The 12,799-nt window shown below is 32.8% G+C and overlaps 1 protein-coding gene across 2 annotated transcripts in view; it reads left to right on the top strand.

The window, feature by feature from the left end:
* LOC145271429 (uncharacterized) overlaps positions 1–12,799 on the top strand; it is a 390,062-nt gene that overhangs the window by 376,429 nt on the left and 834 nt on the right. The window contains exons 1-2 of one of the 2 annotated variants that reach the window (XM_080126961.1): positions 4,208–4,743; positions 9,537–12,799. The exon at positions 9,537–12,799 is cut by the window's right edge and continues 834 nt beyond it. In XM_080126961.1, coding sequence (XP_079983087.1) covers positions 12,037–12,786 — 750 coding nt within the window. In that variant the 5' untranslated portion in view covers positions 4,208–4,743; positions 9,537–12,036 and the 3' untranslated portion in view covers positions 12,787–12,799. Of the gene's footprint in view, positions 1–4,207; positions 4,744–9,536 lie in introns of those variants that run through there. The other variant, XM_080126962.1, reaches the window with a different exon arrangement.

Raw genomic sequence — 12,799 nt, forward strand, 5'->3', positions numbered from 1 at the left:
CTTCACAGTAGAGATCCCTCAGTGTAAGAAGACCTTCACATACAATAGTTTCTTCCCCAGAACTGCTAGACTTCGGAACTCCCTTCTGGGATTCTGTTTTCCTAACTGTACTGACATGCAGAAGTTACAGTGTAATGTGAACAGACGTCTTGCTACTCATCTCCCTTCATAGTACCCCTGCAACTTATGTTCCCGATAGTAGCACCCTACTCCAAAGTGGCACTGTGCCTTGTTTGAGGTGAAAATTGAATAAAAAAAAAAGAACATATAAATCTAAGACAATGGCAGAATCATTAGAAAATAACCATAGTAGAATAGGGTCGCAAATGGATGGTAACATTTAATGCTAGTAAGACAAAGTTGCTCTGCTATAAAAATTACAAGACCCTTCTCCAACCGCCTATATCCATGACAAATAACACCCTACCTGAGATTTTTTCCTTCACACTCCTTGTCTTAAAATTTGTGGGCAAATACATTGACGACACTACAAAAGCTGCTCCAAAGAAGGTAGGCTCCCTCTATCGAGCTAGAAATTGAACTTTAACCCCTTAACAGCCAAATTTCTGGCCGAAAACCGATCACATCTCAGTACCCTGTATATCAAATTTCGAGTTTGTAGACTAAAAATTGACAGAGTTATTGTGTAGAGAAATTTACAGACAGACAGACAGACACGTTTACTTTTATAGATATACTAGCATTTCAGCCCGGTGTCTGTTGAGCAAAAAAAAAATCATCGTAGTAGGAAGGCAGGCTCGAACCTGTACCGCAAAGGAGGAAAAGAACATGGGGAAAAACCTGACGTCTTTGCTGTTACGACCACCACCAAACCGAAAGTTAATTTTTTTTTTAAATTAAGGCTAGACAATCCAAAGGAGAGGATGACTTTCGAAAATATCGGCGAAAAAAGCGACCCCTGTAGAAAAGTGCCTAGTCGAAGGTGAAGATATTAATGATTTTAGACAATTTTTCGATATTTGTCGTCTGAAACGTCGACTTTAAAACGATACTGATCTTGGTAAAATCCGTCGCCTCTGGCAAAAGTTTTAGGCAGACATGCAAACATACATACATACATACATTTATATATTGATAACTAAAAATTTTCGACCAAACTGATTAAAAAGCTTGACCTATCTCTGAATACCCTTTATGTCGAATTTAAAATGTTTAGACCAGAAATTGTCTGAGTAATTTTGGTAGAGACCGCAGAGGTCAATTTCTTTTTAACTTTGACCCCTATTATGACTCCTTAAAATTTATTGTTTTGGGCTCAAATTGTATTATTAAGTTAGATCCATGTCTAAGGAACCTATATCTAAAATTTCAAGTGTTTAGACCCAAAATTACTGGAAGAGTTTGGTAGAGTTCTCAAACGTCAAATCGTTGAACTTTGACCCCTGTACAGCCAAACTTCTGGCCGAAAACCGATCACAAAGATTTTCCCAAATCTCAGTACCCTGTATATCAAATTTCGAGTCTGTAAACTAAAAATTAAAAGAGTTATTGTGCAGGAAAATGTACACAGACACACAGACAGACACACAGACACGTTCACTTCTACAGATATATAGACTAGCATTTCAGCCCGGCGTTGCCCAGGTGTTTGGAGGTGTATGCTGAGCAAAAAAAAAAAAAAAAAACTGTCAATTTTTTTAACAAATTTTACCCCTATTATGACCCCTTAAAATTTATCGTTTTGGGCTCAAATCAAGTTATTTAGTTAGATCCATGTCCAAGGAACGTATATATAAAATTTCAAGTGTTTAGACTCAAAATTGTCAGAGGAGTTTTGAGGAATTCTCAAAGGTCAAATCGTTGAACTTTGACCCCTTAACAGCCAAATTTCTGCCCGAAAACCGATCGCATCGATCTTCCCAAATCTCAGTACCCTGTATATCAAATTTCGAGTCTGTAGACAAAAAATTGACAGAGTTATTGCGTAGGGAAATGTAAACAGACAGACAGACATACACGTTCACTTTTATATATATATATATATATATATATATATATATATATATAATAAATTCCACAGCCAAACAACGTCGCAGCCCACAAGAGCCATGACAGTCAAAGAACCGGAAGTCCAAGACTCGAGTTTCACCCTCATTTGGGCTCATCAGTTAGACACATTCGAACTCAGGATTCGAAACCCGAGCCTCTTGCATGCAAGGCAAGCACTCTACCAACTGAGCAAACGCCCTGCACACAAGAATTTCTATTAACCAACACAGATCAAGCAAACCGCGCCGAAATCCGACTGTGAAATGAACCTACTTCGTCTCAACAAGGGACGCGGTCATCCAACCAGCTAATAACCCCAAGCCTGTGGAATTTATTATATACAATCTCTCACATTCTGAAAATCCTATCATAAGTTGCTTGCTTGGTTAGCATTGTTGCATGGCATTGTCCTTTCGAGTTAAAACTCCTACCTGTGAGACATTGACTTGGGGTTATTAGCTGGTTGGATGACCGCGTCCTGTCATTGACTGTCATGGCTCTTGTGGGCTGCGACGTTGTTTGGCTGTGGAATTTATTATATACAATCTCTCACATTCTGAAAATCATATATATATAGATAGATAAATAAAAATAAAATAATAAATAAAATAAAAATAATAAATAAAAATAATAAATAAAATAAGAATAAAAATAAAATATAAAAATAAAAATAAATACTATAAATTAAATAAAAATAAAAAAATAAATAAAATAAAAATAATAAATAAAATTAAAAAAATAAATAAAATAAAGTAAAAATAAAATATTAAATAAAATAAAAATAAAATAAAAAAATAAAAATAAATAATAAATAAAACAAAAAATAAAAATAAAGATAAAAAAATTTTTAATGAAAAAAAAAAAAAGTGTTCTTGGCCTTCGGGCCAGGATCAAAGTGTAGTAAATTTAGGAAAACTTTTTAAAACTAAATCTCCCTCAGTATTTTCTTTAATTTTCTATTTTTGAGCGATTATCAGGACCCGGCATAATCACGTTAACATAGTGTACGGCATAATCACATTGACACACCGGTTCCCACTGGATCACCGAAGTTAAGCAACGTTGAACCTGGTCAGTACTAAATGGGTAACCATTTGGGACTTTTAGGTGCTGCATGCTCTTTCCGCTTATCTCGGCATTGCCGATTCAGGAGAGGTGTGGTTGGTGATTGCGCAATCCTTGCCTCACAATTACATGCGCAGCTGCCTATACAAGGGGTATCCTTTGTCTTTTGAGACTAAATGGACGTATCAAGATATCAGGACTCCTAAGATGTGATGCCCTTGTGCCGGACATTATTTCTTGTTCTCACACAATACTCAACGCTACTTGTATTTTTGTTTCTTTGTTTAACTGAATAAACGCTTTAAAATAAATTAAACCACTAACAACTTAGCCAGCTAGGTGGAAAAATCGATTTTTCCCTTTTAAAAACAACAGTAAATAAGTATAAATATTAAAAAAAATATTATACGGTGTATTCTCGTTTTTGAACTGAATCATCTGCGCAGGAGCTCCTAAAAACAGCCTATCCTGTCTTGACAGACTACAAAATAGACTTTGTGGCCTCGTTGGGGGGGGGGGGATGCCCTGCAGCCTCTCTCCTACAGGAGAGACGTTGCGAGCCTGTCTTTGTTTTATCATTATTTCCATGGCAAGTGCTCGTCTGAGCTCCAATCTCTCGTCCCTCCTCGCCAATCTTTCACAAGGAACACACGTCTGGCTGTACTGTCAATAATTTTCCCCGCTCTTTATCTGTGCCTAAATCCAAATGTAGATTCCATGAGCAGAGCTTCTTGCTCAGAAGTGCACGACTGTGGAACTCTCTTCCGTTTTCCTGTTTCCCACCTGACTACAACTTGGATGTCTTCAAGTCCAATATAAACAAATTCCTGACAAACCGCCCCCTTAAGTAAGAAACTTTATCAAATCTCCAATACTAATGATTAATACAATACTATCTCATTGATGACTGTACACGCAATAACCCTTATCCCTGAGTGGCCTCCGGGCCTTGATAAGTGGTGACCTCCGTGTAAAAAAAAAAAAAAACGCTTTAAAATAAGTTACACCACTAACAACTTAGCCAGTCAGGTAGAAAATCGATTTTATCTTTTTTAAAACAACAGTAAACAAGTAAAAATTTTTTTTTTTTTTAAATATTATGGGGGGGGGGAGGGGTATAATCTCTTTAAAAAACAATATCTCCTTCAGGAACTGTCATAAAATGTGTTTTCAATCGACATTTATTCAATAATGGACGAGTTTTCCTACCTAGCAAAAATGGACGAGTTTTCCTGTACTATCTGTTATTTTTTTTACTTCACGTTTTGGTCTCAGTTTGTGGAGAAGAAATCCTTCATGACTTGATACATTTGTTTTATTTTTGCTACTAACCAGAGTGCCCCCGGTTTTCCCCACCCCACATTAAAAACCGACCTTGTGTCTAACTCTGCCCTCCTGGGGAGGCAACTAAACAAAATCAAAACAAAAAAAACAAAAACAAAACAATCTGACTTTTTGACAGAGCTAACTTGTTTTGCCTACTATGCGTGACGTCTTTTTTCAGTTAGCAGGCCTTGCCTTTCGGTGGTGGTGTCGTTAGGCGCTAATATCGCAGTTATTTCCCTTGATTCAGTATTTTTTTAGAAACCGCATTTGAAACAAAGCCACGACACGTGAAATGCAACTAAATACGGCAATATATATGAAAATATTTACAAATTTTAAAAGGTAAGCTATTCCTCGCTCAAATAATTTTTGAATATCAATAAGGGTTTGTGGGTTTGTATTACTGTACACATAGTTTCGAAAAAGTTGTCAAAAACTAATATATAACAAATAAATGTTACCAAAGGCCAGATAAGTTACTTTTCTACCTAACTGTATATGTTTTTAGCGTTTTTATTTAATGTAACATGTTTATTCAGCTCGAAAAACATACAGTGTTTACCGATGTATTGGAAAATTAAAAATAGCGCCCGACTCTCTCTTTGACACGGTAAGTTTGGGAAAAGGAGTTAAAGATAAAATAAATAGACAAAATACTGTTAAAAACTCGCTCAATATATGTTACCGTGACATAGGCTGATATATATTCGGTGGGTTTTTAATAGTGTTTTGTCTAGTTTTTTTTATTTTTAACTCCTTTTCCCAAACTTACCGTGCCAAAAAGAGAGTCGGCCGCCATTTTAAATTGTCCAATACATCGGTAAACACTGTATGTTTTCCGAACTGAATAAACATGTTACATTAAATAAAAACACTAAAAACTTATCTAGTTAGGTGGAAAAGTAACTTATCTTGCCTTTGGTAACATTTATTTGTTATATATTTGTTTTACAACTTTTTCGGATCTATGTGTATAGTAATACAAACCCGGGTTTATTTTACAATCCGCAGAGATTATTAAAAATCTAATATATAACAAATAAATGTTACCAAAGGCAATATAAGTTACTCTTCTACCTAGCCGTTCTTACTTAATATAAAAAGTTTATTCGAATCGAAATAAAAGCAATGTTAACTGGTACGCGACCACAAGAAAAAGATGGTCGCAATATATTTGTTACACGGCCATTTTCTTTTTTTCTTATGCTCGTGTACCGGTTTACATTGCTTGTTTTTCGAACCGAATAAACATGTTACATTAAATAAAAACACTAAAAACCTATCCAATTAGATAAAGGACTGATTTATCTTGCTTTTGGTAACATTTATTGGGGTTGTATTAATGTACACACAGATTCGAAAAAGTTGTCAAAAAACAAATATATAACAAATAAATGTTATCAAAGGCAAGATAAGTTACTTTTCTACCAAACTGGATACATTTTCTTTTGTTTTTATTCAATGTAACATGTTTATTCAGCTCGAAAAGCATGCAGTGTTTACCGATGCATTGGAAAATTAAAAATGGCGCCCGACACTCTCTTTAACATGGTAAGTTTGGGAAAAGGTGTTATAAATAATAAACTAGAAAAAATACTATGAAAAAAACGCCGAATTTATGTCAACTTATGTCACAGTAACATATAATGAGCGAATTTCTAACAGTATTTTGTCCAGTTTATTATTTATAACATCTTTTCCTGAACTTACCGTGTTAAAGAGAGTGTCGGGCGCCATTTTGAATTTTCAAATACATCGGTAAACACTGTATGCTTTTCGAGCTGAATAAACATGTTACATTGAATAAAAACACGAAAAATATATCCAGTTTGGTAGAAAGCAACTCATCTTGCCTTTGATAACATTTATTTGTTATATATTTGTTTTTTGACAACTTTTTCGGATCTATGTGTACAGTAATACAAACCCCATTTATTTGTTATATATTTTTTTTTTTTTTTTGGCCACGTTTTCGAATCTCTGCGGATTGTAAACCAAACCCGTTAAAAATAATGGTAAAACTATACAAACACCGTGACAGCGAATTAACCCTAACCCTAACACTAACCCTAACCCCAACCCTAACCCTAACCCTAAACCTAACCCTAACCCTAAACCCTAACCCTAACCCTAACCCTAATCCTAACCCTAACGCTGTCACGGTGTTTGTATAATAATACCAAAATAATATAGCTCGCTATTTTTTATCATCTTTTTTAAAGGATTCTTCTGGTCCTTTTGTCTCCCAATTTTTCGTTTGCTAAAATTTTAATCACACGGTTACGGTGTAGCGAGAATAAAATTCAAGTGCCGCTTACGATATTAAAAAAAAAAAAAAAAAAACAACTTTATTTGGTACTTATGCACTTATGTTACCAGGCTGCCGGGTGTTTTGTAACTATTCTGGACTTTCACCTAAGAATTTAATAAACAAAAAATATGTAAAACTTGAAAAGTATTTTTTTTAGATTAGGTCCACCTTCACCATTTTCTTTTAAATGACAACTTTTAAAGGTTTTTGACAATGCTGAATACGAAAATTGCATTGAAATTTTGCAAAAATAATTAGTTATCGAGATATAAAAAGTTGTATTATACATTGTATTCTTTGGCGGCCATCCTTTTTATTACGCGCGTGCAGTGTCAGTCATAGATGAGTAGATTTGTTTATGGCGCGCGCGCACGCCGGTAAAAATGGCCGCGGAGGGTAAATTTTCAGATTAGGTCCACCTCAACAATTTTCTTTTTAAATAACGACTTTTAAAAGTTTTCGACTATGCTGAATACGAAAATCGCATTGAAAATTTGCAGAAATAATTAGTTATCGAGATATAAAAAGTTGTATTATGCATTGTATTCTTTTAATTTCGGAAGAGATGGAGTTTAAAAATATGGAGACAGACAGACAGTCAGAGCCTTTTATCTATGAGTGCAGTAGTGGCGCCTGGCTTTGCCTAGGCATAAAATACGTTTAAATATGATATTTTAATTTGTCCAGAGTTTGTGTATATTACTATAGAGTTTTGATTTCAAAAGTAAACAATAAGTATTTACGTGCTATCATCTAGAATCGAAACTGAAACTTTAGCAATTTAAGCTGGTGACGTAACCACTGTACCAACGGGACACGCATATGAACTGATTAAAATTAAAAATTAAAAATAAACTAAGATAAATATGCAAAATGTTTAACAATTTTTTAAATTTTGACCCATGTTTGATTCCTTAAAAACTATTTTAACCAGCCATAACCATAAAAGAACGGTCCATAAAAAGTCCAATCATTTAAGGCCTCTAGCGTCGCTCTGTGACTTTTAATTTCGGAAGAGATAGAGTTTGGAAATATGGAGACAGACAGACAAACATAGTGATTTTTATATATCAAACGTTGCCCAGGTTTAAAATACGCTTAAATATGATATTTTCATTTTAATTAATATAGTCTTTTGTATATAATTATAGAGTCGTGATTTCAAAAGTAAAAAAAAAAAAAAAGATAGTATTTGGATGCCATCGGCTAGAATTGAAACCAAAACTGTAGCATTCAAAGCTGATGACGTTACCACTGTAATGATGTGAAACACATACGATCTGATTAAAATAAAAATTAAAAATAACCCAAGATGAATGTAACAAACTTTTAAGGATTTTTACAATTTTGACCCCCGTTTTGGCCCCTAAAAAAATATTTTAACTGGCTAAAGACCCACAAAAGAACGGTCCATAAAAAATCCAATCAGTTGAGGCCCGTATACAAAAGTTCGAATCATTAATGAATTTTGTAAGTATTATAAAACTTGTTGGTGTAAAATGACCATAATTACTGTTTGGGATTTAATAGACAGTTTTAGTTTGCAGAGTTTTCTATTCGAATGCGTTAATGTTTCTTTGCTTATACGTTTAAGCCAAACATTACTTTTACAAATATATGGGTTTGTATTACTGTACACATAGATTCGAAAAGTTGTCAAAAAGCAAATATATAACAAATAAATGTTATCAAAGGCAAGATAAGTTACTTTTCTACCAAACTGGATATATTTTTCGTGTTTTTATTCAATGTAACATGTTTATTAAGCTCGAAAACCATACAGTGTTTACCGATGTATTGGAACATTCAAGATTGCGTCTTATCCTCTCTTTAACACGGTAAGTGTGGGAAAAGATGTTATAAATAAAAAACCGGATAAAATACTGTTAAAAACTCGCTCAATACATGTTACCGTGACATAGGTTGACATATATTCGGCGGATTTTTAATAGTATTTTGTATAGTTTTTTATTTATAACACCTTTTTCCATACTTACGGTATTAAAGAGGGTGTGAGACGCCATCTTGAATTTCGAATACATCGGTAAACACTGTATGTTTTTCGAGCTGAATAAATATGTTACATTGAATAAAAACACAAAAAATATATTCAGTTTGGCAGAAAAGTAACTTATCTTGCCTTTGATAACATTTATTTGTTATATATTTGTTTTTTGACAACTTTTTCGAATCTATGTGTATAGTAATACAAACCCAAATATATTTTACAAAAAAAACTTCCTAGTAGCAATTATAAACTTCAAACATACTCAATTCGACTGCCAATATTTTTTGTGTTCAAAATAATTAAAACTTTTTGTTTCCCTAGCAATCATAAATTTTAATTTTTTCTTAGTTAAAAACTATTTGATCAATTTACGTGATTTTTGGAATATGACATCTTAATTCCGTGATGACTTCATCTATCTTAAAGATTTTTCTGTATATTTGTTTTTATTTATAAAGTCGAATTCTAAATAAGAACCGGATAGTGTTAATCCACAACAAAAACTATTTTGGAATATATAAACAGTTTCATTTTACACTTTTTTTTTTAATAAAAATATATTTTTGGACTAGTACTTTACGTTTTAAAAATGTTATTATAAAAAAAATCCCACAGAAATAATAAACAGAAGAGATAAAGTTTGAAAATATGGAGACAGACAGACAGACATAATGTGTTTTATAAATTAGATGTGTCAGAATTCTTTCCAAACATATAACCTACAGATATCTTATCTTTAATTGATGTAGATTATCTTGAATATAAAATTTGCATGAAAATTTTTTTAATACATATATGTATTTTTTCTTTCGGTAGATCAACCTGGCCATTGTTGAACAACCTTCCAAAGGATGATCTCATTTACAAGTTTTACCTTGCTCCGCCACAAGTGACCAGTGCATAGAGTATTATTGCAAAATCATGGCTGTTGTACCAGTCCGTAATTTCTCCACCTTGAACAGGGGGGTGAAAGAGAATTTCTTTATGGATTGGGCAATCCCATATTTGAGAAAAGGGGTGGAGCGACTTTAAGCATATAAACTTTTTACAAAATTATCAGGTTTGGCATTAAATAACCCAAAAAGGGTTGATATGCCGTAAAACAAATTAAAATTAAAACACGAAACTAAAAAAAAAGAAAACAAAACAACCAAAAACTAAAAACAAAAAATAACTAAAAAACTAAAAACAAACACTAAAAAAAACAATACACTAAAAACAAAAACACTAAAACATAAAAAACGAAAACACTAAAAAACAAAAAAACAAGAAACTAAAAAAAACAAATAAAACAAAAAAAAATAAAATAAAACAAGAAAAACTAAAAAACAAAACAAAATTAAAAAGCAAAAAAACTAAAAACAAAAAATAAAACAAAAAAAACTAAAAAAAACTATAAAACAAAAAACTAAAAAATACAAAACTAAAAAAAATAAAAAACAAAAAATAAATAACAAAAGTTAAAAAACAAAAAACACTAAAAAACAAAAAAAAACCCTAGAAAAACATAAATAAATATTTGAAAAGATAAAGAACTTGAAGTATAAAAACCTTTTTCCAAAATCATTCGATTCAACATTTAATGTGAAAAAGTGTTGATATGTCATAAACGAAACATCCAATCGATTGTTGAACAAACTTTTGCGGTTTAATAAATTTCCAAAGGATGATCTCATTTACAAGTGGCCATCATTCATCAGTGCATAGAGTATTATTGCAAAATCAGGGCTGTTGTACCAGTCCGTAATTTCTCCCTCTTGGACAGGGGGTGAAAGAGAATTTCTTTACGGATTGGGCAATCCCATATTTGAGAAAAGGGGTGGAGCAACTTGAAGCAAAATTATCAGGTTTACCATAAAGAGTTGGTATACCGTAAAACAAAGCAACAAAAATAAAAACCAAGCAGAAATATTTGAAGCAGAAAATTTTTACCAAAAAAAGTTTAAAAAGGCTTCACATGCCTTAAGACAAAGCAACAAAATTAAAAACCGAAACTAAACGAAGCCAAACTCAATAAACAAATATTTGAAAATACAAAGGGCTTGCAGAATGAGAAATGTTTTTCAAAATTATTGGATTCAGCATTGAATAGTTTGAAAAGGGTTGCTATGCCATAAAACAAAACAAAAAAATCTAAACAAAACACCATGGATAAATATTTGAAAATATACAAAACTTGTAGCATAAAAACTATTTTTCAGAATAACTGGATTTAGCATTAAATAGCCTGAAAAGTGTCCATATGCTGTAAAACAAAAAAAAAACAAACAAACAAGAAAAAACAAAAACACGAAAAACAAAAACACGAAAAACAATACACTAAAAACAAAAACACTAAAAAAAAAAAAAAACACTAAAAAAAACAAGAAAGTAAAAACTAAAAAACAAATAAAAAAGAAAAACAAAAAAAACTATAAAACAAAAAACTTAAAAAAAAACAAAAAAATTTAAAAAAACTAAAAGACAAAAAAACAAAAAAAAAAAACAAGAAAGTAAAAACTAAAAAAACAAAAAAAAAGAAAAACTAAAAAACAAAACACTAAAAACTAAAATAACTAAAGAACAATAAACTAAAAAAAAAAAAATAACTAAAAGACAAAAAAACAAAAAACACTAAAAAAAATTACTGGATTTGGCATAAAATAATCTGAAAAAGGGTTGATATGCCGTAACACAAAACAACCAAACTAAACGCTGTAAATAAATATTTAAAAATTACTGGATTTGACATTAAATAACCTGAAAAAATATGCTGTAAAATAATGTGATTAATTAATTAATTTGATTAAAAAAAAACAAACAGTAAAATTTATTGAAATGTATATAAAAGAGAAGTCTTTGCTGGACACCCAGACGCTGAATAAATATCTGAAGATATAATCGAATTAGAAAAACTTTTTCCTAAAATTACTGGAATTGACATTAAATAATCCAAAAAGGATTGATATGCCGTAACACAAAACAACCAAACTAAACGCTGTAAATAAATATTTAAAAATTACTGGATTTGACATTAATTAACCTGAAAAAGGGTTGATATGTCGTAAATTAATGTGATTAATTAATTAATTTGATTTAAAAAAAACATACAGTAAAATTTATTGAAATGTACATCAAAAATAATAATATACATTATAAAATAACCTGAAAAAGGGTTGATATGCCTTAAAACAAAAACAACCAAACTGCGAATGAATATTCGAAGATATAGAGAACTTGAAAAATAAAAGCTTTTTTCCTAAAATTACTGGAATTGACATTAACTAATCCAAAACATGGTTGATACGCCATAACAAAAAACCCGACACAAAAAATCATGGAAATGTACACAAAAGAAAAGTCTTTGCTGGACACTCACGTGCAAGCGCACGTTGGCAAGAAGACGCTGCACACTTGCAAAACTTGCGGCTCTTCTTTTTCCAACAAATCAAACCTGACCCGCCACAAGCGTACCCACTCGCAAGACAAGCCGCACGCCTGCGCATTATGCAGTGCACGGTTTGTGGAGATGTACGCGTTAACCGTCCACATGCGCTCACATACAGGAAACATGCCGCACGCGTGCGATATATGCGAGGCTACATTTGCCGTCAAGTCGAGCTTGCAGCAGCATTTGCGGACCCACACCGGCGAGCGTCCTCACATGTGCAACATTTGTGGTACTTCGTGCTTCACGAGCTCGGCGCTGAAAGTGCACCAGCGTCAGCACAGTGGTGAAAAGCCATATTCTTGCGGCGTCTGTTTCGCTCGGTTCGCGAACAACTCAAACCTCAAGACGCATGCCCGCACGCATACGGGGCAGAAGCCGTATTCTTGTAAAGTTTGCGGGACCTCATTCTTGCAGAAATCGACGTTGAATGTTCACGCCCGCATACACTCTGGCGAGCGCCCGTTTGTGTGCAAAGTTTGCGCGTTTGCTTTTTCGCAGTGTGCCGCGTTGGAAAAACACGTCAGGATACACACTGGAGAAAAACCATATTCATGTGGCGTCTGTGCCGCGGCATTTGTAACGAGCACGCATCTTAAAAGGCACACACAGTCTCACAGGAAAGATAAAATTGTATAATTAATGATATGGA

This window comes from Euprymna scolopes, chromosome 46 (genome assembly GCF_053919585.1).
Source record: "Euprymna scolopes isolate OS-2025 chromosome 46, ASM5391958v1, whole genome shotgun sequence".
Classification (NCBI taxonomy): Eukaryota; Metazoa; Mollusca; class Cephalopoda; order Sepiida; family Sepiolidae; genus Euprymna; species Euprymna scolopes.